Source organism: Equus quagga, chromosome 15 (assembly GCF_021613505.1).
Source record: "Equus quagga isolate Etosha38 chromosome 15, UCLA_HA_Equagga_1.0, whole genome shotgun sequence".
NCBI lineage: Eukaryota > Metazoa > Chordata > Mammalia > Perissodactyla > Equidae > Equus > Equus quagga.
Window position 1 is genome coordinate 57,229,561 of NC_060281.1, and position 27,451 is coordinate 57,257,011.

At 40.7% G+C, this 27,451-nt stretch overlaps 1 protein-coding gene across 1 annotated transcript in view; it reads left to right on the top strand.

The window, feature by feature from the left end:
- F13A1 (coagulation factor XIII A chain) overlaps positions 1-27,451 on the top strand; it is a 156,383-nt gene that overhangs the window by 71,505 nt on the left and 57,427 nt on the right. The window contains exons 6-8 of the mRNA XM_046640491.1: positions 56-163; positions 18,973-19,147; positions 21,689-21,827. Of these exons, the coding sequence (XP_046496447.1) occupies positions 56-163; positions 18,973-19,147; positions 21,689-21,827 (422 nt within the window). The remainder of the gene's footprint in view (positions 1-55; positions 164-18,972; positions 19,148-21,688; positions 21,828-27,451) is intronic.

The following is a 27,451-nucleotide window of genomic DNA, read 5'->3' on the forward strand; positions in this document are numbered from 1 at the left end:
ATCTTGCCTGCAGAGTGGACATTAAGTAGTTTCTCATTTTTTTTTTTCCAAATAGTTTGAGGATGGCATCCTCGATGCTTGCTTGTATGTGATGGACAGAGCAAAAATGGACCTTTCTGGTAGAGGAAATCCCATCAAAGTCAGCCGTGTTGGGTCTGCAATGGTAAGCAACTACTGATCACTCAAATCAATTACACATGTCATCTGCCTCAGCATAGATGTCAGTTCATTAAAAGCTGTTGAAATGGTGACTTACGCTTAAACACTTTTATAGGTAAGATTCTGGAATTCCCTGAACTTGTCGAGTGCTATCAAACAAAATTCTTTCCTCACTCCTGCATGTTTCTGTGGCTACAAATGGTGATAGATAATGTGGTCTATAGACCACTTATTCTTATGAATCTCTTGCCTAGGGGCTGAGGAGTCACCATGACAAAATGTCAGTGACTATAATTGATCGATCAATCCATCAGCCAAACATCAGCAAGCACACAAAAAATGTGCAAGATACAGCTTTTCTCCATTTTCACACCCATAGTAAGAGTAAAGAAATAAATGACTCTACCTAATCCCAGCTTCTGTTACAATGATGCTTCACCGTAGGGCTTTATAGTTTATGAAATGGGTATTGATTCTTCACAGTAGTCGCATGAGATAAGTAGGGTGGGCCTTATGCATGCCATTTTACAGGTTAGGAAACAGTGTATGACACTTTGTCAGTGACAAAGCCTCAGCTGGAATCCAGGTCTGCTGACTCCAAATCTTGACATTTTCACCTTCCAAGCTGCTCTCGAGGAGACCCTGAAACATCTTTGAGAATACAGAGATCCCGCATTGAAACACTTCCTGAGAGAGGGGACAGAATTCCCAGGAGTGGGAAGGTTGGGTCAGGCGTGGGGAGTGGACTAGATGTGGTGCCCTGGTCCTGTGTGGTCCTGGATTATGCTGATACACACAGCCCCAGCCCTTGGTGTATAAAAGTCTTTCAAATCTGCTTCATGAGCAGAATATTCCTGAAGAAACATTAAGTTAGATGCTGTGTCAATTAATCAAAGACTGAGCAAAAAGAATCCTTATCTTACCAATTTCCTTAAGTTTTCTAAAAACTTATCTCTGGTAGAATTTTGTCTTTGAGTTAAATAAAATCAATATTGTTCATCTAAAAATAGCAGACTGGGAATGATAAGAAATGTAATTTCTGGTTAGCTCTTAAGAAGAAGCATTGTTTTTATTTTATTAATAACTAAGCTACATGTAAATTTAAGACATAGTGGAGCTTGGTAAAAACTGACATCTAAGGGCAGTTTTGTTTTCTGTTGTTAGTTTGCATTGCATAATGAAAAGACAATGAATTCTAAAGAGTTTAGGAATTTCTTTATAATAACTACTTATAACAACGTACATTAGACCTGCAGTCGATCAGTATTTTTCCTGTTTCACAGAGAAGATTCCCCTTTTTCTTTTCCTTTGAAGTTACCATGACACGTTTGCAGTGAAGAAGGGAAGCCATAGCTAGCAGTGATTGAATATAAATTAATTCCTTCTTAAGCATTCTAAGATGGTGTGCTCATCTGCCTGAGCTTACTCACACGTTGTGTGTTTTTTTCCTGATCTAGAAATCACTACCTAACACAGTGCAAGAGGGAAGCACTCACCAGGCAGCTCACCCAGTGCTTTCTGTAGTGGTGTCTGGACAAGTGGAAGCTTTTAAGGCTTGAATTAAGCTCATAATCCTAATGCAAATTGCCTTGAAATTTTATGAGTTATAAAAAGCCTATGAGGTTCTAATTTTGAAAATCTATAACCCAATTACAAAATTTAGAACTAGACAGAATCTGTGTGGGGAGTTGTTTGGTTTGGTTTGGTTTTAGTTTTGGAAGGGGAGGCCTTGGGCGTTAGGGGCGGAGACCTCCCCTGGGCTGTTTTGGGCATTATCTGTATTTCCACCACTAGCATTGTTTACATACACAAAATACATGTTTGATAGTTTTCAAAACCCTTACACATCTATTATCTCCTTTAATCCATAGAAGAGCTCTGAATCTTTCCAAAATCTATTCAGTTATAATGACTTTAGAAACTAAAATATTGAGCCTCCAAAAATCAATAAAAAAGATGGCACTTTCAAAAAAAAAAACACAACTGTGTTCTGGTCATTCAGGCAGTTCTTCCGTTCACGAATCCTGGAAATCTATCATGAAATTGCTGAGTAAAGTTAAGCAAAGGCTGAAAGAAAAAACCAAACAGAACAAAAAACCCTCAAAATTCTCAATTAAGAATTTGCCTTCAAATATAAGAAGACATATTTAGGGAGCCCGGAAAGAAAATATTCCAAAGTCACGCAAGTCCTGCTGGAGCCCTGATTCCAGGGCAGATGTTCCCGTCTGCGTTTTCTCAGGGCCCAGCCCAGTCGGTTGGAAGAACAGAGGCTGCTGCCTGCTGTCTTAGGAATTCCTCTCAAACAGCTCCCCGGCCTGGTCACTGAGGCTCGAAATTCCTTCCACAGGATACCAGTAGTGGAACAGAGACACATCATGCCATGCAAATTCTCTGGGAGGGGTAACATATTGACTGCAATTCACACCAAGATGAAGGTGATGGAAGGCAGAAATTTCCTGACATCACCTGCTGCCACAAAAGAGTGGAGAAGAGCAGCCTGGCCCTGGCTGGGCGTCTGGAGAGGCTAGAGTAGGGACAAGAGGCGAGAGCAGATGATTGGGGCCCCAAAGTTAAGCGTGCTTCCTGTGGTCATGGCAAAGTCCCGCAATGGAGATTGGCAAGGAATTTGCAGGGAGTTGGTGGCTGCATGATGCCAGCTGAGCACGGATGATAACTCAGATTGTGCAAACTTTCTAATGATAATAGTAATAAAAATCTGGAGTTTCATTGCACAATCCTCAGGTAAAAATCTTTATAGTCCAGTGTCTATGACCTTGGATAGTTCATTGTTGGGGGGGCTGTCCTGTACACAGGAGGATGTTTAGCAGCATCCCTGGCTTCTACCTGGGAGACACCAGTAGCACCTTCCCCCGACCAGGCGTGACAACCAAAAATGTCTTCAGATATTGCCCAGTATCCTCTAGGGATCAAAATCCCCCCCAGCGAGGACCACAGCGCTAAACCCAGCTGTGGCTCGGTTTCTCTCCCTCTGCAATGCACCGCTCCCTCTCTTGTCACCTATACAGAGGATCTGTCTTCCTTACTCATTCAAACCTACTGGTTTGTATTCCTCTACTGAAGAGAACATGGAGGCAGCAATTACGGGACGGGCCCTGGCTCATGTCAGACCAGACCCCTGGTGACCAGGTCACAGCTTACTATGCCACCCAGGCCAAATCACTCAGCCTCTCCAGGCCTCACTTCTTTGTCTTTAAAATGAAACTTTGTCTCTGTACTCAAACCACATTTGTTATTCTCAGTGGCAGTAAAAATGTCCTTTCATTCTTCAAAACAATGCTCTCCTTCTATTTTTTTCTTTATAAATTCAGTATCTTATTTAGTTCTTATTTTGAGTCACTGTTACTTCACTTTGATGTGAAAATCGGAAAAGTTTATGACAATCTGGACTGCCTTGGGCTATTTGATTTTCCCAGGAGAAAGTAAGTCTAAAAATCCTGTAATCTCATTGTCTGGGGAATGGGCTTGAGATGTTAGAAACTTTCATAAGCTCATTTTTATTTAGGGGCTCCTAAATACTGAGTGGTTCATTTTACCAAAGCTACACTGCAGATTGGTTTAATAGAGAACATCTTTTAAAAGAGGAAATTAGAAAAAAAAAGAAACTTGCCCAAAGTTATACTTCCTCCTTTAAATTACTTTGCTTGATTGCTGTTTTCTTTCCAACTCATATCTGATGTGACAGTCCCCACCAGGAAAATTGCCAGGAAATGGGCCGGGAAAATTTTAGAAGGATGCTTTGTGCCCTGTGAAAACTTACTTTGCTCTCAGGGCATTAATAAAGCATTACATGGCTGGCCCTAAATTACTGTGAAGAACCCCAATCAGACCATCGAAACAGCTGTGCTATGCGATGTTGTGACAAGAACAGCGTGGTCCTGGGGACAGAGGAGACAGTGACAATACCCTAGCATTGCTGCTGGGTGGTCACCTGTCCATGCCTGTTTCTGTCCTGCGACTGATTGCATCTGGCAGCAACTACAGGCAGAGAAGTTCTCCAGGAAGGCCCACAGCTGCAACAGCCGCTGTTACCACAGATTCCGCTTGCTCATTCACTGCAAAATTCCTAACTATCTTGCCTCCGTGCAGGGCCACTCCTTTGGGTTAAGACTTTATCAATAGAATCCCTGTGTTGAAATGCACACAGAACCAGTACATGAAATCCAGCAGACTCTCCAAGTGTCTTCTAGGTAAAAAAGCAGAGGCTCTTGGAAGTGATGCTGCTCAAGGTCACATAGAAAATAAGTGGCTGAGCTGGAACTAGATATTCTCCTTGCCCTCAGATCACATTACCTTAGAGAGCCACTACCAGCACATTATTACCAACAGCGCAATTACTACATCAAATCAAGTAGCTGTCTCCTAGAAAACAAGGCCTCAGGGGATGGAGTTCAGAACAGGTGAATTTTCAAATAGGGCAATGAGTGAAGAAAGGTATAAATCAGAGGATTCTAAACAGCCAGAGGCACTGGCTCCCTGGGGAAAGTGTTCCCAAAGAGGATTAGGTGCCAAACATCTTTTGATGGTGGTGTTGGTGGTTGTGGACGTGGTGGCAGTTGATGGCAGTGGTGATGATGATAATAGTGATGATGATGTTAGAGGTAATGATGGCCGCAGTGGTGGTGTTAGTGGTAGTGATGATAATAATGGTGATGGTGATGGTGGGGGTGATGGCTGCAGTGATGCTGATGGTCGTGAAACACTCAATATTAACTCATTCATTTAACAAGTATTTATTGAGACTCTGTCAGTCTAGACATTGGGGTACAATTATAAATAAAACATAGTTTCTGCTGTCACAGAGCTTAAAGTCTAATAGAGAAGGCAGACCAGCAAGTAGAAAATTTCAACACAGTATGACAAATTCTCTGATGAAATAAGCATAGGTTGTATGGGAAAGCAAATCCCTCAAGCTTTGCTCAGAGTTTCCCCAGGACTAAACACTGGCCTAACAAGTGTTGGAATATTGGATCAAGGGGTAGAAGGATGGCTGACAAGGGCCCATAGCAATAATAAACCATGCTACTCTTCAGGTAAACCCTCATTTCATGGTGGGAATTATACCCAAATAGCCAGCCACCAGAAGCGCTGCAGGAAAATGTAGTCAGGGGTAATTTACTCCTCTAGGGGCTTTGATTCAATTGTAATAAAAAAAAAAAAAAGGGACACTTATTGGGAAATTTTGGAAGGAGGGAGAGGAGAAAAAAATGTCAATATAGTTACATATTTTTAAATTCCAGTCTTTCTACTGCTGCCAGCCTGGACTTTCCTGCTTCCTTGGAGGTGTATACACGTTTATTTTTAACCCTGGTCTTTGCTAATATCAAACCACTGATGCCATCATTAATCCCCATTAATACCCTGTTCTGACTGTGCCTTTTGGGAACTAACTCAAAATTGAACTTTTTTAAAGCAATCGATGTTCAATGTACTCTTTAGTGTTATGAAAAAATTTTTGAGCTCCAGCTAGTAAATCAAACTGACCACAACTGGAGGCAGGCCCTGGAGTTTCCTGGGGCCCAACACAAGATGAATGACTGTAGACCTTAGAGACAAAATGGGCTTTAGGGCTTCTGATCCCCAAGCATATGTGATCTCACAGACAAACTGAAAATAAAGTTATTTTTCACACTGTCCACCTTTCTTCCCCTCCTCCTTGTCCCAGTATTTAGAAAGCTCTTTTTTCTTTCCATGTGTGAAAAAGGCAGTAATAACATCACTCCTTTGATATTCTGCCAACAAGCTCCACAGGAGGCTTACTACAAACCGTGCTTCACTTTCCTCCAGTTGTTTACTTGGGCGTCTTATGGGAATCTTCACATTCAGCAAATCTCTTCACACAACAAATCATTACGACTATTCAGATCACATTTAAAAATTCACTTGGGTTGGAAATTCGACCCCTCGGTCATCCCAAACGAACTTTAAGGTCAGAGATAAATACATGAACCGTATTCCCTGATTATACAGATCAACCATAGCACAGCTCCCTAACAGCTTTATTTTAAAAAATAAAATAAAATTTTAAAAATCATTTGCTGCCTGGTCCTTTAGTTTATAAGCAGCTAAAATCCCCCTTTCTTGGAGCGAACTCTCCTTGAGAAATATTTGGACCCAAGTGCTCAGTGGCCATTGTCCCCAATCATTTCAGCCTTGAGTTTTTTTACATTTCCCCATATGGATCTTATTTTTGGAAAAATTTCATCCATCAGTAAAGGATGATTATATAATAATAATTTGTTTCTGCATTCGTGTGTCAAAGATCTATATAATTGCCAATCAGAACTTCTAATGGCGATAACCGCCACCAAATAATGAGTGAGAGAACGTGGAGTATGTTTCGGTGCTACCTTTGTAAAGATGAAAATCCGACTGATATCTGGTGTTGTGGAAGAGTGGCAATGATTCTACTAACTTTGCAGATGCCTAGCGGTTAAAATTTCCAGGCTGGTGACCCTTACCTGACGTAGGCTCCATGACAGATTTGAGTGCCCATCTGGAGTTTCTGCTTCTCCAACCTATCGGCTTTCTTATTTTAAATTGCTATTTTTCTCTCTCCATGATTCATGCCTAGGAATGCCAGAAATGACATTCCTTGCTTTGGGATAGTGAGAAAGCTAGAGGTCTCTGATGCTCTTTATAGACTTTCCATTGGTGACACATCTCAGTCAGCAGGAGTCCCGGTGGTGGCAACTTTGGAGAATCTACTGGTGAGGCTCAATGAAAGATGTTATTATAGTCCAACAGAGTAAAATAGTAAAATACCAATTCTAAAAAGATTTTTTAAAAATTCTTATTAAAGTTGGAGTCAAGGTATCCATAAGCATGGGAGGCGTTTCTACGGTTCAGGAATGACCAAGGGAACCAATGATGGATGAGAGGTACAGAATCGGGACAATCTCTAGTACATTTCAAACTAAACATGATACCATAAGGTCGCCTTATTCACCAGGGATTTTCATTTCTGTTTATTAAAGAATTTTTGACAGTTGACAAATATATTGGAAGCCAGTGGGAAACTAGAATTTGCCTAACAGAAATTGCTTTCGGCAGCCTATTTTGAGAAATTGTACCCATTCCATAAATAAGCAATGTGCAAATGAAGACATTGAGGTATCAGGAAGTTAAATGACTTATCCAAGGTCACTGGTAGAACTGGAAATGGATCTCAGGTTGCCTGACCCCACTGTTCCATAGACGATGCTGTATTCCCCTGGATTTGCCCTCTGCCTGTCCTCTCTCCATATCACACAAGCTCCTTGGGTGCAAATATAATGCCTTTTACAAGCCCTGTCTCATTCAATCCTCCTCTTTTAGGTGGGGCTAGAGGGTGCGGGGACAATGAACTGCTCAGGCTTCATTTTTTTCTCTTATGGGAAAAGCCAGCAATGTAATGAAGTTTCCATTTGTGGGCAAACAGCTTGGTTTCTCAATTATTAAGGTTACATATCTTATGCCCGTTCTCCTCATATTTTTGGAGAAAAACAGACATTTATTACAAGCCATCTCTCGAATGTGATAATCATAGCCAATCTAAATGTCTGCTTTCCCCGAATTGCTTCCTGGAATGAGGTTTCAATGCTGCATCTATTTTGTAATCACAGAGGCTATTTCTGAAACGTGGGGATGCTTTTGAGCACTCCCTCCAAGCTGCGCAGTCAGGCTGCTCTGCTCTCCTGGGGGCTCACATCCCCAGGATCACGGACAGAAATGCGGCAAAGCCAGCACACGCCTGTCGGATATGCCCTCCCAGCTTCATGCACTTCGGGTTCCCTTCTCGCCCTCTTTCCTACCCTTCTCTCCTCACTTGACATCCTTCTCCTTTCCTCTTCTTGCTGTGGTTTTTTTCCCCCTTATCTATCCATCCAGTCCTTTCATTCAAGTATTTTTGAAAGCAGCATGCAGAAGTGGTATAGCAATGAAAAGAGCAGACGCTTAAAGAACTTTAAATCCTCCGTATCTCTCTCGCGCGGTCCACACTTGGTTATTTCTCTCATGGTTGTCACTTAGTAAAATATGTTTTGGCCAAATAAAGAATCCTCAGTTACTAAGGGAGACAAGGTTAATAATCTCTAGTTGTAATGATTTTCATGAAAAATGAACCTAATCACCAACCCCTATTAGAGTTTGTGTCAAGTATATAAACAAAAGGACATTTGCATAACAGTGGTTCTATGCTTCACAATACAAATTAGGGTTAGTTCATGTTTTTTTTTAACTGAAGTAAAATTTACATACAGTGAAATGCATGGATATTAAATGCAAAATTCAATGAGTTTCAACTGGAGTAATCACCACCCCAACCAAAATATAGATGTTACCGGCAGCCCAGAAATTTCCTTTGTGATCCCTTCTAGTCAGTCCACACCCCCATAGGCGATGACTATTCTGATTTCTTGCAACAGATTAGATGTCACTGTTCTTAGATTTTACAAAACTGGATTCATACAGTACGTGCTATTTGGGGCTGGCTTCTTTTACTCAATCAGTTTTGCACGTCTTTAATTTGTTCCTCTTTACCGCTGAGCAGTACTCCATTGTCTTCTGCATCACAATTTGTCTATCCCTTCACCTGCTCATGGACGTTTGAGATGTTTCCAGTTTGAGAACAAAGCCCCTGTGAACATTTCTGTCCATATCTGTTGTGTGCACATACGTTTTCATAGCTGGGGTAAGTAGCTAAAGGGGGCACATCTAAATCATAGGGTATGTATATGTTTAACTTTAAGGAAACCTGTCAGTTTTCTAAAATGATTGGACCATTTTACATTCCCGGAAGCAATACATAAGGGTACCAGTTTTACCAGAGCTTCACCTGTTCTTGGTGTTTTCAGCCCTCTTAATTTTAACGTAGATTCGAGCGGGTGTTTGGTGGCATCTCACTGGGGTTTTAATTTTCATTTCTCTGATGACCAATGATATTGAGCACCTTTTTATGCATTTATTGGACATTCATATATTTTTTTGTGCGGTATCTTTCAAGTCTTTGCCCATTTTCTTATTGCATTGTTTGTCTTTTTATTATTGAGTTGTAGTTGCCCACTATATATTCTGAATACATGTTCTTTGTCAGATATGTATAGAAGATATTTTCCCCCAGAATATGGCTTGCTGTTACATTTTCTTAATGGCGTGTTTAAGGAACACTGGTTTTTAAATTTTATGAAATTCAATTTTTAAATTTTTTAAAAAATCCGACCTTAGGAAATATGTTATTTATTTCCACAAGGTCATGAAGATATTCTCCTGTATTTTTTTGAAGCTTTATAATTTTAGCTTTTATATTTAGGTCTGTGATCCCTCTTGAGTTATCTTTCTGTGTGGTGTGAGGTAGGGGTCAAGATTTGATGCAAAGACTTACATCTGTTGAAAAGACTGTCTTTTCCCTCATTGAATTGCTTTGGTGGCTTTGCTGAAAATCAGACGTCTGTAAGTGTGGATCTATTTCTGGACTCTATTCTGTTCCATTGGTCTATCTGTCTATCCTTATATACCATACCGTCTCAATGCAGTGTTACAGTAAATCTTCAAATCAGATAGTCCTCCACTATATGGCTCCACTTACCGTTAGGACTGATCAGCAGCAGACTGCAGCTGGAGGCTTGTGGTTCACAAAACCTGGAAAGAATCTTATTTAAGAAATAATTCTTCTCCTCCCCTAATTTAACTCTCCACCTTTGAAGCTACTTCACCTTACCCAAAATTTATATCCAAAGGTCTTTGAGAAACTATTATAGACAGGATTGGGTTTAAAACTGTTCTATAAGAGTTAAGGAAACCCTAGCCTTTATGAGAACATAACTTTTAACAATGAAATTTAACAGAATATACTACGTTTATAACAGAGAAAAGTCCTTTCATCATAGCCTTATAAAATGTGCACACAGGAAGAAAAATACCTTTACATATTTAAAAAGAAGTAGAAACACATAGTAATTCTACAAAAGCTAAAAGTATGTGCTACAGGAAATTGGAGAATCAAGAAATGTCACATTTATTTGTTTTTCAGTATCTACTTAAAATCTGGTTAATCGCCCATGACCAAAATTGAAGAAAAGTCTAGTATTGGTCGTGCGTTAAGGCCCTCCCTGTCCTTTGAATCGTGCAGGAACCCAGGGCTTCTTCTGCCCCTGCGTTGGAGGGCTACCCAGTGTGACTCCAACACCAGGCCCTGAGGTCAGAGTAGCCACTGGGTGGGCACTGCCCTTCAGAAGCAAGCACAGGCCAGTCCTCCTGCAGCCATTGCATTTCAAGGGCCTTCCCCCCAAAAGCACTGCATTTCCTGAGTGGGTTTCCCACGGCTCCCCAGTTCCTGAGGTTCACCTCCTCAACGGCTGGCTCCCCTTCCAGCCCTCAAAGAGCCTTGCCTCTGTCCCTTCTCGTATTTGAACAAATCCAGTTTAATCATTCCCCAGGGACCTGAGCCTTGAGTTCAGAGAGGCAGCCCACCCCACTGGGCACAAAAGGAATTTTAATTATTCTCTCTGCTATGGTAAATATTTGGGGAAATTTTAAAAAACATAAGGAAGGAAATAATGATTATATATTTTCTCGCAGCAAGAATTGAACACAGTTAGCATCTTGACATATCCGCTTCCAGTCTTTTTTATGAAAACTCTCTTTTATCTTTTGGTAAAAAAAAAAAAATGATAATGGTCTCTAAAAAGAATTTGGACAGTCCAGAAAAATTTAAAGATGAAACTTAAAACATCTTCCCTCAAAAAGTCACCCCAAATTTCACCACCAAGAAATAACCACTACTAATATTTGGTATATAGCATTCCAACTAGATATATCGATATTTAAATAGATATAGTGTTAAAATCATAAATAGTATTATACAATAGGGGCTAGTTTAATTAAAAAGTGTTATGCTTACTTTTTATAGCTTTATTGAGATGTACTTGACATACAATAAAATGCACATAATTAAAGTACACGATTTGACAATTGATGCACCCATGAAACCATCATCAAAATGAAAATAATGCATATATCCATCACTGTCCAGAAGTTTCCTCTGTAATTTCTCCCTTTGATGACTCCCTGCTTTGTCTGCCATCCCCAGGCAATCACTGCTCTGCTGTCTGTCATTACACATTGATTTATATTTTCTGGAATTTTATATAAATGGAATCATGCAGTATGTGCTCTTTCTTGTCTGATTTCATTCATGCTTCTCTCTCTCATTCTGAGGCTCATCCATGCTTTTGCTTGCATCAATAGTTCATTCCTTTTTATGGCTGATTAGGGTTCCATTGTATAGATGAACCGCAATTTGTTTACCCTTTTCCTTATTGATGGACATTTGGGTTGTTTCCAGTTTTTGCCTCTTACAAATAAAGCTAGAATTATTCATGTAAACGTCTGTGTATAGGCATGAGCTTTTTTTCTCTTAGAAAAGTACCTAGAAATAGGACAGCTGGGTCCTATGGTAGGTGTATGTTTAACTTTTAATAAACATGCCAAAGTAGTTGTACCGTTTTACATTCCCACCAGCAGTGTATAAGAGTCCCAGGTGTTCACATCTTCTCCAACACTTGATATGATCAGTCTTGCTAATTTTAGACTTTCTAATAGGTGTGTAGTGTTATCTTATTGTGGTTTTAATTTGCATTCACCTGTGACTAATGATGCTGAACGTCTTTTATCGTGCTTATTTGCCACCTATGTGTCTTCTTTCATGTAGTATCTGTTCAAATATTTTGCCCATGTTTTTAAATTTTGTTCATTTTCTTATTATTGAGTTTCAAGCATTCCGTACATGTTCAACTCCTTTATTACATGTGTGATTTACAAATATTTTTTCCCACTCTAGACTTATTTTTTCATTCTCTTAATGATGTCTTTCAAAGAGCAAAAGTTTGTAATTTGATGAAGCCCAATTTGTAAATATATTCTTTGTGGATCATTCTTTCAATATTATATCTAAGGAATCTTTGCCTAACTAAAGGGTACAAAAATTTTTTCCTATGTTTTCTTCTAGAAGTTTTATAGTTTTAAGTTTTAAATTTAGGTCTATGAACCATTTTGAGATAATTTTTGTACATGATGTGAGGTGAGAATCAAGGTTCATTTTTGCATATGAATATCCAATTATTCCAGCACCATTTGTTGAAAGAGTTATCATTTGTCCATGGAATTGCCTTTGCAACTTGTCAAAAATTAGTTAACTATATTTCTAGGTTCTATTTCTTATGTTCTCTGATGTGTTCCATTGGTTTGCTTATTTGTATTTGTGCCAAATGGTGCCATGCTATTTAGTTTAAAAGTATTACATTTAATTGTACTCAAATTCTGTTTAATTTAATTTTATTAAATTTTACTTTCATAGAATAAAAACCTGAATTGCATCAGAAGAAATTATTAAACTTCAAATAAATGTTTCTTCACTACAAGAGATGTTATTTCCTAACAGATCCCTCTAAGGGTATTAAAAACTTACGAAAACCACTAAAAGAATGAAGAAATTATATATTTTTAAAGTATGTTTTAATTTTAGATGGTGTCAATTAGCTAAGAGAGATCAACACATTAAAACATTAGCACTTTCATTTTTCCTCCCTCTTTCCTCCCTCATGTCTAATATTTTTCTTAGGATTACTATTGTTTTTATATTATCAAGTTTTAAAATTCATATTCCTTCTGTTACTGTAATTCCCAAAGATTTTTAAATTTATCTGGATTTTTCTCACCACTAAGTCTTTTACCACGGAGTCTCTGTTCCTGGGTTCTTTCTTTGATTCAGCCCTTAATTATCTTGATATCATTTTTCAAGTAGTTTGGTTATGATGGGTACTATGTTCCTTGAGATCCTTCATGTTTGCAAATGTGTCCTGGTTGCCTTTGTTCTTGCAGAACATCTTAGCTGTGCATAAGGTTCTTGGGTTAACTTTTCTTTCCTTCAGGGCGATGTAAATATTAATTGACTGTATTTTGCCATTGAATGGTGCTGTGGAGAAGTCTGAAGGCAGCCTAATTTCCTCTCTGGTTGCTAATTTGCAATTTTCTGTCTGTATGATTGAATAAGTTTTTCTTTATCCTGAAGTTCAAATAGCTTAATTAAAGTTCCTAGGCAATGAGCATTCTGCACCAAATTACCCTGGAACACAGATTGCTCTTTCAATGTACAGATTCAATTTTCCTCAACCAGGTAAAATTTTCTTATATTATGTCATGAATATATCTTCTGTTTCATTTGTTGGTTTCCCTATTTTAGGAATACTAATTATCCGTATGTTGTGTCATCTTTGTCTTCCATAACCATTAGCTTATCTCTGAATAACTTTATCTTTTTCATTAGTATTTTCTTTATCTTAAGCTTTTCTTCTATATCATAAATTTTACTTTTAGCAGTATCTATTCTGTTTCTTACAATTTATGATTTATTTTTAGTTCCATGTTGATGTGATTTGGGCCTAAATTTCTTCCTTTAGGTCTGTGATCTCCTAAGAGATTGTGAGGAAATTCTTTATGTCCCTTAATTTTGTTTTCTTGTATGTATTATTGTTTTTCATATTCTCTCTCTCCTTCTCTCTTTCTCTCTTCTCACTTCTTCTTTTCTTTTTTACGCATGTTTATACTTGCATACCTCTTCTCCAAGTGTTCCATTTGCTCTAATATAGTATGGATGAAATCTTGACTCTTCCCAATCTAAGACTAGTTCGATTTCTCCTCTGAACTACGGTTTGAGGCCAGTGTATTTCATTTTCAAGTACTCTGAGAAAGACTGAAGCACGGAAAAGAGTTTAGCTGAAGAGATGGCAATCTCTGTTAGGATACTTGGGGTCTGCTCTTTCTTTTAAGATTCTGTGAAATTTCTCATTCCGGGATCCACTCCACCTAATTGGAGGTACATCTCGCTCTCACAGGGGGATAATTCTCAGGCTTTGTATCATTTCCCCATTGGAGTCCCAGAATCTCTACCTTTTTGAGGTGCAGACCCTTTTTCACCCATTTTTCCACAGCAGTTGTTTCTACTATTCTGGTCAGAACAAGAAAAAGATCAGCATTTTAATTCAGTTGGTTTCTTTCCAGATTTTGAAATGTTTAAACAGGAAATCTCAGGATTTATTGACTTGACAGTAGTGCTTCTGAAGAACTCGTGGTTAGAGTTAGGAGCTGAGCCATGTTGCCCCTCTATTCCACTCTAGTCCTCATCTTTTCTTGTTACCAGGTTTTAAAGTGTACTGAATTACGTTGTGCCACCGACATTGCTGATAGTGACTTTTGTGGTGCTGGTTTTTCCTTTTTCCAATATTGTAGGTACAAGAAGAGGACAATTTAGTGCAACTTTAAAGAAGTTGAATAACACTCCCTGTCCAAAGTCTTGGGCTCATATTATCTCTTTGACCACCAGTGATGCAAGAACAAGACATTTCATCCTGTCACTGGTCGGACTCTGAGTTCATGGGAAGGTGTTAAAACAGTCAATTGTGGCATGAAAAAGGACCAGCATGCCCTTGAAGCGTCCTCCAAACATATCTTGTTGCCTAGAGAGGGTGACATTACTCTAACTCTTTTCATCTGTCACTAAAGGCTTATCTCTTTCAGTATCTGAGCTCCCCAAAAATCAATGTTCTAATTAGAAAACAGTAGCTAATCTGGCCAAATGCTAATAAATGAGAATTGTGATCTATCTAGCAACAGGAGAACAGCTCAGCACTAACAATTAAAAGGTCTGTAGAGGAGAGAGCTTTTTTTCTTACTCTTCCCCTTACCCTATTGGGTTCAGCCCTATGCTATAAATAGGCCTTCTAATTAACAGCTATCTGTTTGAAAATCAGTCACCAGAACCATGGTTTAGGAACTTCACCTCTGGGATTCATAGGCCCTATTCTATTTCTCAATAATAAGGATAAGGAAATGGTAATGTGAGTTAAAGCTGAATCTACTTATCCACAAAGACCCTGTCATAGCCCACCAAGGCACTCTGCAGGCTTCATTATAATAGATGCAGATTTTTAAATAATCAATTCAACCGCAAGGAAAGATATTGATTATGAATAGAGCCAAAATTGTTGGCTAATCCTTGCTGCATCCTAGTCATTTCATGGAGTTACAGGATAAAGTCAAAGTTTACATCAAAGGCATGAGTTTGCAATTAGCTGAACAAGGTCCTTCAGAAATCACCAAAGAATTACTTTTTTTTTCTACATTAAACAAATTAACTGGGTAGTTACCTTCACTTTAACCTGACTGGACAGAGTCAAAGGGGAAAAAATAGTCTGTCTGAATCAAACTGAATGGTTATCTTCTACAGAAAACTCTCCAGAAGGACCCTCTTTGGAAAATGCCGCTCAGGGTTGGAGTAAATCTCATATTTCAGTGGAGAGTTAGTCATTGACAGTAGAAGATACTTGCAAATCTTAAGTGTTTTCTTTTGGTATTTTCTATTTCATCCAATATTGCCTACTTACGTGATACTCGTGCAGATCTCCTAGCAGGCCCCTGATCCATGTTGTTTCATGACACCAAGCATTTATTCAAACTGTTTCCACTACGTAGATTGCCTTCCCTGGCCCTCAGGCCCTCAAGACCTAGCTTTCATGTCATTTCCTCTATTCAGCCCACCATTACCACCACCCCCACCCTCCAGCCTGATAAAACTGATTACTCCCTCCTTTGGGCCCCCACCCTATCTGTACATCTTTCTGTCTTAATACCAATAACCTTTGCTTCCACTTGATTGGTTTCTTGTTAATCTCTCCCCGGGGAGAAGGTCTTACTTTTGTTCAAGTACACAATGCCTGTATTCTTGTTGAATATAATAGTGATCATTCAACAACTGTTGAGCATCTGCTCTTTGCTAATACTTGCTAAAAGTCCAAAAGTCACAGATTTTTATTTCTGTTCTCAGTGAATTCATGATCCAGTGGGGAAAATAGATTCCTATACAACTAAACTCAGCAAGCTGAGACTAAGCTGTTATTTGATATGGCAGTAAGCACACAAAAAGTCACCGTATTTTAATATCTCTTCTATGGTTTTTATAATCCAAACACACCTGCTTCAATCATATGTTTCGCATGGCTTACTATTGTCTTCTCAGCATGGTCTAAATCTATGCTTCTCAAACTCATGTGCACACAGAGCACCTTGGGATTTTGTTAAAATGCAGACTCTGATTCTGTAAGTCTGAGGAGGAGTCTGAGATTCTGCATTTCTTACAAGCTTTTAGGGGGTGCCATTGACTTTAGTCCATAGACCACAGTTTGAGGAGCACGGCTGTAAACCATTGTCATGTTAACTTATAAACATTGTTGAAGTGGCACCAGTTTTTGGAAAAACTCCCACTGCTCCCCACCTAGACATTCTTCTGACTATAATTAAATATGTGAAAATTACAGCAAGAGAGGTAAGACTCAGCGATGCCTCCCCCAAAACTAACAGGATGCCTTGAAACTGCTACTTCCCAGGCTTTGTTTTACTGTCAAAGAACAAAAGGTCTTTGTTCCTGCACTTCGGGTCTGCTGCTACCGGATGACTGTGGTCTGAATGCGTAGCAAGCTTTTCCCAAATGGTCAAGATTGTCATTTCTTTGCTTAAGTCTCCTCTCATATTTAAACTATAATGCCCTAGGCTCTTTATGAAATGGAAATATCTTTTGACAAAACTATAAAACCTTAATGACCTTAAACAATCATAAAGAAAATATTTCTTTAATGCAACTTTTTTTTTTTAACAAACTCAGTAAACTACCCCTAGGGATCTAATTCCTTATTAACTCCTAATGGTTCCTATGACAGCATCTGTTTACTTTTTCATTTCATTAGAGTCTGCCACTCAAAGTCAAAACCAGTAGACCATAAGACTTTGGGCTCCCACCCTATACATCTTTTGTTACTTGTCATTTTTGAATTCTCCTTCCACCAAGACAAGATGCTTTCTTGAGCTGTCTTCTTTCCTAGGTCTTCTTTCTTCCCCACATCGTTCTCCAGCACTATTCCAACCAGACCAAGTGCCCTACGTGTATCTTCTCCTAAGCATGTGAGAAGACAACTCTGCCTCTCTGCTATTCAATGCCACCTTGGTACAACAGTATACTATCTAAGAGACAGTCTTGATATATAGTTTGCAAATATCTTCTCCCAGTTGTTAGGTTGTCTTTTCATTTGTTGATAGTTTCTTTTCCTGTGTAGAAGCTTTTTAGTTTGATGTAGTCCCCTTTGTTTATTCTTTCTATTGTTTCTCTTCCTGGGTCAGACATGGTATTTGAAAAAATGCTGCTAAGACTGATGTCACAGAGTGTACTACCTATATTTTCTTCTAGAAGTTTAATGGCTTCAGATCTTACATTCAAGTCTTTAATCCATTTTGAGTTGATTTTTGTGCATAGTGTAAGATAATGGTCTATTTTCATTCTTTGGCCTGTGGCTGTTCAGTTCTCCCAACACCATTTATTGAAGAGACTTTCCTTTCTGCATTGTACCGTCTTTGCTCCCTCGTCAAAAATTAGTTGTCCAAATATGTGTGGATTTATTTCTGGAATCTCAATTCTGTTCCATTGATCTGTGTGTCTGTTTTTGTGCCAGTACCATGCTGTTTTGGTTACTATGGCTTTGTAGTATATTTTGAAATCAGGGAGTCCAATACCTTCGGCTTTCCTCTTTTTTCTCAGGATTCCTTTGGCTATTCGGGGTCTTTTGTTGTTCCATATAAATGTTACCCCAAATACACAAACAACACCTACATCTCAATAACAAAAAACAAACCAACAACCCAGTTTAAAAATGGGCAAAAGATCTGAAGAGATATTTCTCCAAAGAAGATATACAGATGGCTAACAGGCATATGAAAGGATGTTCAACATCATTAACTATCAGGAAAATGCAAATCAAAACTACAATGAGATATCACCTCACTTCCCTCAGAATGGCTATAATTAACAAGACAGGAAACAATAAATGTTGGAGAGGGTGTGGAGACAAGGGAACCCTTGTACACTGCTGGTGGGAGTGCAAATTGGTGCAGCCACTATGCAAAACAGTCTGGAGATTCCCCAGAAAATTAAGAATAGATATACCATATGACCCAGCTATCCCACTGCTGGGTATTTATCCAAAGAAATTGAAAACACAAATGCATAAAGATACATGCACCCCTATGTTCATCGCAGCATTATTCACAATAGCCAAGGCTTGGAAGCAACCTAGGTGCTGATCAAGGGACGAATGGATAAAGAAGATGTGGTATATTTTCACAATGGAATACTACTCAGCCATAAGAAATGATGAAATCTGGCCATTTGTGGCAACATGGATGGACCTTGAAGATATTATGCTAATTGAAATAAATCTGAGGGAGAAAGTCAAATACCATATGATCTCACTTATAAGTAGTAGATAAAAACAATGACAAACAACACATAGCAACAGAGATTGGGTTGGTGGTTACCATAGGGGAAGGGGGGAGGAGGATGGGCAAAAGAGGTGATGAGGCATATGTGTGTGATGATGGATTGTAATTAGTCTTTGTGTGGCGAACATGATGTAATCTACACAGAATCTTACATATATTACAATGTACACCTACCTGAAGTTTATATAATGTTATAAACCACTGTTACCGCAATGAAAAAAAGAGAAAGAGAGACAGTCTCTTTTCCCCTTGCACACTTAGTTATGGCATCACTTTCCCTGACAATATAACAGAGAATTGAACAGTAGTGGAACTGTTTTCATCCTGCAGGTCATAGGGAAGACACTTGGAGCCTTAGCTTGCCCAATGTCAGAGTGTGGAGAGGACTCTTCCAAATGATCTTTCTTCTTTCTCACCACTTGTGATCTCATTTAGGTTAATGCCAGAGATGACGAAGGTGTCCTTGTTGGATCCTGGGACAATGTCTATGCCTATGGCGTTCCCCCGTCAGCCTGGACCGGAAGCGTTGACATTCTGTTGGAATACCATAGTTCTGAAAATCCTGTCCGGTATGGTCAGTGCTGGGTTTTTGCTGGTGTCTTTAACACATGTAAGTGTCCAATTGAGTAATATTTTTTTAATGTAAAGGAAATTTCACTTCAAGACATTTTATCTATAACCTAGCAAAGAGACTTAGAACCCTGTTGGCTCCATAGAATTTATGGGTGGTTATTCTGGGATGTAGTGAATGCACAATTTAATTGTACTAGGCCAAATATGCTCATAGTTTCTCTTTGACTGCAGAATCTTTATAGAAAGAATGATGGACTATTTCCTACGTAATCCATCATTCAATACCCAGAGATATGGAGGGTCCCAGGGAGCAAGTAAGGATATAGGGGAAAGGATGTGCCATTTTCTTTTCAGTAACCCCCCACACTTGCAAAATTTAAAATAATAAATAATAAGAAAAGATATATACTGCTTCTTTGTTATTAAGAGTTTTATAAATATGCTTATTTGCCTATTGTTTATCACTGAGAAGTTTTGTAAATGCGTCCGCTTAATTTTTACCCTAGCTATGGAAGGGATTGTGGCAGGCCATCTCATCTCCACTTTTACATGTGAGTCTCAACGCCCCCGAGCATTTAGAGATCAGAACTTCATGAACCATCTTTACACTCCAGTTTCCTTTCTGGTTTTTTTTTTAATCCACCCAACATCCAATCCATAGAGGAAAACATATGGGAACAAAATATTCTCTTCAGCTTCATGCATCATTTTTCAAAATGGCATTTGCCTGTCTAGGCCCAAACAAAGTTGTTGTTAATCCAGTGAATATTTTTAAAAATACATTTACCTGAGTATGTCTTCGTCATTGGTAACGATTTTCACTTACACGTGCCGTTTCTGCAGCCTTGGAGAAAACTTTAAGCTCAAGTGGAGTGTCCTTTCTGCAGGCTTGTTAACAAAGAATGTTTTACCTAGTGAGCACTTTTTATAAATCAAAAAAATCAAGGAGGAGCAAGAGGCTGGAAGCCAGGATGAGGCCGTTTTTTCATAAATGATTATGAAGCCTCAGTTTTAGCTCAAAGCTGCAACAGTCTAAGAATTAGTCAGTGATCCAAGTGGGAAGAAACCATGAGTTTTGTATTTGTGTTTTGCTTCTCCATGGCTTCAAACTAAATAAGATGATTTTCTTAGCTATTTGAGTAAACCCCGAGGGCCAAAGGAATCTGTCTCTCCTGGGAGCAATAAGGCCAATGGGTCAGACCCTAGAAGTGCTGACCTCTGAAGTTCTAGGTAGAAGCCTGAGCTTCATGATGGGCTAGTGGTTGGAGGTAGTCCCCTCCCTCGTGGTTCCCAAACCAAGGCCATGTAGAGGGTGCCCAGCAGAGGCAGCAGCTCTGAAACGACTCCAGGAAAACATAAAGGACCTTCTGCCTCCCCAGACCCTCCTACTGCCTACAATTTCACTATCCCAGTCTAATTCCTTTGGGCTTAAAACCAGATAAAATAGTGAACACCTTCCATCCTTTTATGTCGTTTGTATAAAAAGGTCATCAGATCTATTTCTGAAAACAGGCTTTGATGGTAAGCTCGGAAAAGGCATAAGTACAACGTGTGAAAGTCACAGTGAGAACAGGGAAGTTGGAGGGGAGGGGGTACTGGTGCACTAGTGTCCACTTTCACCTGTCTTAAAATCATGAGTTCAGCAGACTCTGGAACCAGTCTCAATCTATGATAATGTGAATTAGTTTTAAGTCGGAAATAGAACTAGAGTGTCAGATGTTTTATTGGTAAAACTATGGCATGAATAGGGGCTGTAAATCAATAAAGAAAGTTGGAAGTGGAAGGCAGGTGGTGGTTGCCATCATTGGTGTTGAGAGTGTTAAGATTAAGTCATTTCATGAGGGCACTTGCATCTCTACCAGACTCAAGTTTGGACTTCCAAGGTTGTTCTATTGAAGGAGGTGGATAGACTTTGGTTAAAAATGCTAAACTATTCTGAGAAAAAATAAGACAAGCCAGGTCATTAATCTTAAAATTGTCAGCTGAATTATTTTCAATGAGTCCTGATGTCTGGCGTCCTGGGAGCCAGGGAGGGCATTTGGATTAAGTTTAATCAATACGTACATATGGCAAGAGATGCATCCAGGTAATTAATTATCTAACAATTAAAATAAATCTGTGGTGTCACCCTCCGCCAAGTGTCACAAGAGCAAATTCCAGCCAGAAGAGCAAACCCCACTGAGGACCCACTTTGTAAATTCCTAACTTCCTATTAGCTGCAATTTCTAAATTTTATTTTCAGGAACGTAGTCTCATTGGCTGGGCTAAAATAATACTATTTGGATAGTCGTATGGTTTGCAACTGAACTGTTGGAATCCTGTTATTGGGATTCTATTCCACTTGGCTTCATATGGCCCCGGCTGCGGTTTGGAATGATTGCACAGCAAGGTTTCTCTCTGCAGCCCCGATGCTAGACAGCAGCACTCCTTCATCAGTATGGAACATTTGAGGACAACACGTGCAAAGGGTTTCTCACATTGGTAAAGAAGAAAGTCCCTTATGAGAAGCGATTGTTCACTATGTATGCATTCAATTTTGGTGATGTGTTTTGTTGTGGTCTGTCCTTCTTTCCTACAGTTTTGCGCTGCCTTGGGATACCAGCAAGGGTTGTTACCAATTATTTCTCAGCCCATGATAATAATGCCAATTTGCAAACAGACATCTTCCTGGAAGAAGATGGGAACGTGAACTCCAAACTCACCAAGGATTCGATTTGGTGAGTTTGATTTTCAAGGGCATTTGCTGATAACAAATTAAAGTGACATCACGTATTAACTACAAGGCAGACTCAGTCTAATGTTTCTTTCGCTCCTATTTTGAGGACTGTTCAATACTACAGGCAGAAATATTTGATGGTCAGAGATTGTTTTTAGCTAATGAATGAGAAATGTTACTGAACAGGCAGCTTACGTTCCTAGTAATAAAGCTTGATCATCCCATTATGACAGCAACCACCAAAAAAGGCCATAGTTTTAGCACCTAGAGCCCACATTAGTTCCTCTCTGCCTTAGTACATGAACAGTACAGTGAATGGCAGAGGTATGGGAGCCATGCATTCTCTACGTCAACAACACTCCAGGAGTAGTATAGCTAACGTTTATTGAGCACTCACTATGTACCAGTCTCTCTGTGTGCGTGATCTGGTCTAATTCTTCTAACAGTTTTATCAGGTGGGGGCTTATTAACATCTCCATTTACCGATGAGGAAACTGAGGCCCAGAGAGGTTAAAGTAATTTGCTCAAGCTCACACATCTGGTAAGCTGAGAGTAAAACCCAAGTGCATCTGACCCTACCCACAGCCTCTTTGCCTGTGCAATGCAGGATCGCTCTGTGAATGTAAAGGTGTGGTTCTCTTTGCCTCGTCTTTCATTCAGAGATAGACACAAGAGGAAAGTTGAAATTGTGACCAAATACCAACCACATGGTTCTTTCACTGCCCTGAGCAGCTGTGTCACAAGCTGGCTACAGGGAGTTTAAGATCCCAAAGAAATTTCCTTTTTCCGTGGGACCCCCTCAGTCCAAAGCAATACTAAAAAAATGAGGGAAAAATCCTGAGAGTCCAAATTTAAAGAATATTTACAAAGGTCTGTACAGGAGAAAATTGCCAGGCATCGAATTAGGTGGAACTTTCAAGCCAAAAATGTGTCCCCTACGTTTGTTCTTTATAAGTAATAAAGCTAACACATTGTCAGTTGTAAAAGCATCTGAATGGGGTGGTAGGAAGTTACAAGCTCATTTTCAGAAAAACTAAAAGTTAGAAGTGCCCTAACTCCCTCGTGTTACAGGAATGGATCACAGTCGTAGGAGCAGTATTAACTTGCCAGTACCTGCAAGCACGCATCTGAGAATGTCGAGAGAAGGAAATCGCTGAACCGGTAGCAAAGTGCTGCTGTGAATAAAAATTAGCGCAGTGCATTTGAAGGGAAGGAGCTGAGCAATGGCAAGCTGGAGAGCACAGGCAGGACAAAACCTCACCTCTGTAGATTGAACAGCAACTTACAGCACCCTTGAGCCCTTGAAATTACGGTACAGCAGCCCTGCACGTGTATGGAATGACAAAACAGACCAAAATAGCTGCCCCAAAAGCCCGTTTTGACAGTCGAAAATGGCAAAATGAGAATTATTTGGGATTCTGCATTGAGTACCTCACTCTTACGCGTGCGTGCTAACACACACACACGCACTTTCTCTCTCTCTCTCAATGCCTTTGTAGCCAACTGCAGTTCAACATTATTTCTCCCTATTCCTTGACCCAAATGCCTCCCACCACAGATCCACACAGGGTACCCCACAAATAGCCCCGGGAGGCCCTGAACAAAATTGATCCCAAATTGTGAAGACGATAGATCTTGCTCTTGGTAACGCTTTCCTCTTTCAGCTTCCTGCTCCAAATTCCTTTCCCTGTCCCCCTTTGCTCTTTCACTGCCTTCCCCAAATATCCCATCACCCTGGGACTCGGTTCCCTGGTCCAGGACCCTCAGCCATCCTCCACAGCCAGACCACTGCCCTGGCTTCCTCCTTCCTTCCCTTGCTTGCTGCGTAGTAGGTTTTCAATACACAATGACCGAGACCGTCGACCGTCTGACTAACTGAATGGCTGGTGTTAATCCAGCTCGTCACCAGACCATGGAGCACAGGGATTAAAGGGTGCTCTGCTACTGACCAGCTGTGTGACCTTGGGCAAGGCACAACCCCTCTGTGCCTCTCTTCTCTAAAGCAGAGATGACAAAGTTTCCTTCTTCACTCAGCACAAGCCAAACATAACAGGTGCCTAATGAATGTTAGCTGTCCTTCTTGCCTTTATTATTAATCACACAGCTGGAATTTCTCAGAGGCATATGTTGGTTGCCATCAACCTAAATGTATTGAAGCGGTCAGTAAAAGAGGGGTGCCCCGTGTCCTAACCTGATTGTGCTATTTCTGTCACAGGACATTTTTAAAACAAAAGCAGAAACTTGTGCCTCTCCAGGGCAAATACTAGTGGACCCTAGAAACTATAGATGTTCCAGAAAACCAAAAGTATTTCTAAAACCCTCCTTGAATGAGGAGGCTGACGGGGACTGTCCCTGGACACATCAACCAGTATGTGGTCACCACAGCCACATCCCTCACGCCAAGCTCTGGCTTGGACAGTTACTTGCTGTGTGACCTTGAGAAAATGGCTTCACCTCTCTGAGCTTCAGTTTTGTCATCAGTAGAATGATAGCAGTCCTAATTAGTAGTTCCCAGAGAATTAAATGAGGTAATCCAGGTAGAGTACTCACCGTAGTGCTAGGCCCAGAGAGAGTGCCCAGTCAGTGCCTGCCAATTAGATTAGTAATGGCCACTGGTAAGAAGCAGGGGCCGCCTGAGCTGTAGGGTTGGTGAGCTAGGGAGGGGGTGGGAGGCCAAAGGCCTACAGAGGCTGAGGGGAGGGGAGGGAGCACCTGGTGGGCATCAGCTGACCACTGAGAGGCCAGTGCAGCGTGGCTGGTAACACGTGGTCTAACGAGTTTCCTAGCAGGGGTCTCAGACTCCCTTTCCTGCACAGGCTCCAGGCAGACAAACTCTCCCCAATTCCTTCTGGGTCTGTACAAGCCTCTGCCTTCCTGGACCTGCCCCTCCTCCTCTCTTTCTAAAGGAAACCATGAGAATGATTGCCTGGTTTCTCGCCCTTGTGCCTGCCCCATCTCTTCAACACTGAGGTCCTGGTGCTACACAGTTGGCGGTGAATTAATTTGTCGGTTGGGTCTCAATGACCCAGGGTCTCTATGACTCAGCCAGTTCCCCCATGCCCAAAGCAGAAATCAGGCAGTACGGAGGGTCCAGAGCGAGAGCATGGGAAAGCACGTGAGGATGTGTGATGCTTAGTACACTGCAAAGCCAGGGGAGGTGAAGTGTGGATTTCACCCCTTGCTCTGACTCTTCTCCTGCTATCACTACACACCGTCCGGGTCTGACAGCCTCCTGGTTTGCCACCTGAGGTCCCTGCGTGGTGAATTTCCCCTCCGAGAGTGCCTCTCCCCACGGGGGCAGCAATTTTGTGCAGAGTGGACACACTGTGGATGCCAACAGTGAGCTTCTTAGTGATTAAGGAGAGGGAGGGGCCAAGGAACCTTGAGGGCACAGCTGGGCAGAGTAATTGGACCTTAGGGCAGCAAATGAAATTCCAGGTGGGCCAGTGCAAGGTAACATATCCTGGAAGGTGCAATTTAAGCCGCCTGTGCCCAGTGTGCTGATGGGTTTTGAATTATGTGTAACCTCTGGGGGAAGGCATCGATGAATCGCCGAGGACAGTTTAATGAAGATTTTGCTCAAGGTTTAGCTGCAGTCTAGACAGTGACTAGGGACCCGAGGGCTCGCTGAGGAGGGAGAGTGAGGGCTCACTCCGATGGGCAAGGGGTAGAGTGGTGGTTTGGGCTCACCTTGAAAGAGCTCAGTTTGGTCACCTTACTATACAACAATCACAGTGGCAATAGAAACAGTTTTGAAAGAAAGAAATGGTGGCACTTACTATGGTCATGGAAGGTAATTCAGTGAAAGGCTTCTCTCCTCCTAAATGGAAGCACTAACCTGAGTCCTCCTGCTAGAGAGGACGTAGTCAGATTTGATGAATCCCAATGAAAGAACTGTGCCCACCTCTTGACTTGCTCCCACCAGAATGCAACCCCCAAGGGAGGAGCAATGTCAGATCTATTTTATTTTTGTTTTGCCAGCATGTGACAGGGTGTAGGGCGTAGAGCAAGGACTTAATAAGTGGAATTGGTTGGAAAAGTTTAAATATGTTCTTTTAACTGACTAAGCATCATTTAATTCATTCAACAAACACTATCATGCACTAGTATGTCTGAATACCAGATGCTAAGGATTCGGAGAGAAATTAATTAGGGTCATTGCCCTCGAGGAGCTCCGTTCAGTGTTCTATATAACCACACATAGAACATTCTACGAAAAACATAAGATGGGCTGTAACATGAGCCAGGAGTCATGGAGACGAGGGGAAGGGACTTTCATCCTAAGCGCAGGGGAGCAAGGAGAAGGGCTGTTCACATAGGAAGTGGTCACGGGCTCAAAGTCACTATCCCTCTGCAATCTTCTGCCTGTGCTATTCAGACATAATGCCCAAGAAATGACGTTGGCTCACAGATGAAACCCAGCGGCATGTCTGTAAAAGTCTAAGGGGCTGAGGTGAGACAGCCAGAGACCAATCTGCTTCAAGGACCAGGCAGGAAGGCATGGAATTTCATGCAGAGGTGTCCTGTATTATTATGACTACAGCTGTTGAATGTTAGAACTCACTCTAACTCTCATGAGCCAGCCCCTTGCCACTTCCTCCTGTACGACATCAAGAACACCTGGCTCTTTGCCTGCCTTCCTGTAGGGGCTAAGGCCCCTAGACTGTGCATTCACAAGGAACAGGTGGAGTTAATGCTGAATGGGGATGGGGTGGGCCGCTGTTACCCATCTATCGCCGCCTCTCCCATTTCTTAGTTTTAGAGGGTCCAGTTTCCTTTAAGACAAACCCAGCTCTCACTCTCTTAGTTTCAGATGGTCCAACAGTCTACAGTATCCCAGATTCCCTCTTGGAGTCAACAGCTTCCTGGACCCTGTAACTCCTTTCTGCCCGGCTTCTAAGCCCACCCCCGTATCCCTTTCCATCCTGCTCACACTCCCAGAGGAAGTCGTTCATCTCCAGACAGTGGAGTCCCAAGTGAGGTGCTGTTCCTGCCCTGGGGATGGCAGGGAGGGGGGCTGAGCACATGTGCGGACACCAAGACCTATAAGCTGAGCCAGCTGCTTCTCAAAGTCCAGCTGATTGGCCAATTGACAGATGTAGAAAACAGCCTAACTCAGAGTTTTAAGCATCTTATCTTAAAGATAATTGTAAAAACAGTGAGCGCTAAAACAATTAGCAAGAGTCTTTACTTGCTTTATTGCCTTCTCATTTGAAATTAAGTAGGTTTGATTAAACTGGCTTTTTCAATTTAACTGTTTAAAAGAATTGTGAACTAACAAGTTTTTATTTATCAGTCTCAGCTCAAAGTTGTGACAATCTAAGAATTAGTCAGTGATCCAAGTGGAAAGAAATTACAGTTTTATTTTGTTTTTCCTCAGGGCATCATGGAAAAACACCAAATTGAATCAAACTATTGTAATTTTTTCCCTCCCTCTCTCTCTCCATGGTGCAAGGCAATATGATTAGCTCTGCCACTAATTAGCTGGGTGACTTTGGGCAAGTTGCTTAATTTTTCTGAGCCTTAATTTTCTCATACGTAAATGTATGAATTTGGCCTTAGTGAGGTGTAGGATCCTTTCCAGCTCCAAAATTATTTGTTTTAAATGAATTTCACTGCTCTCCC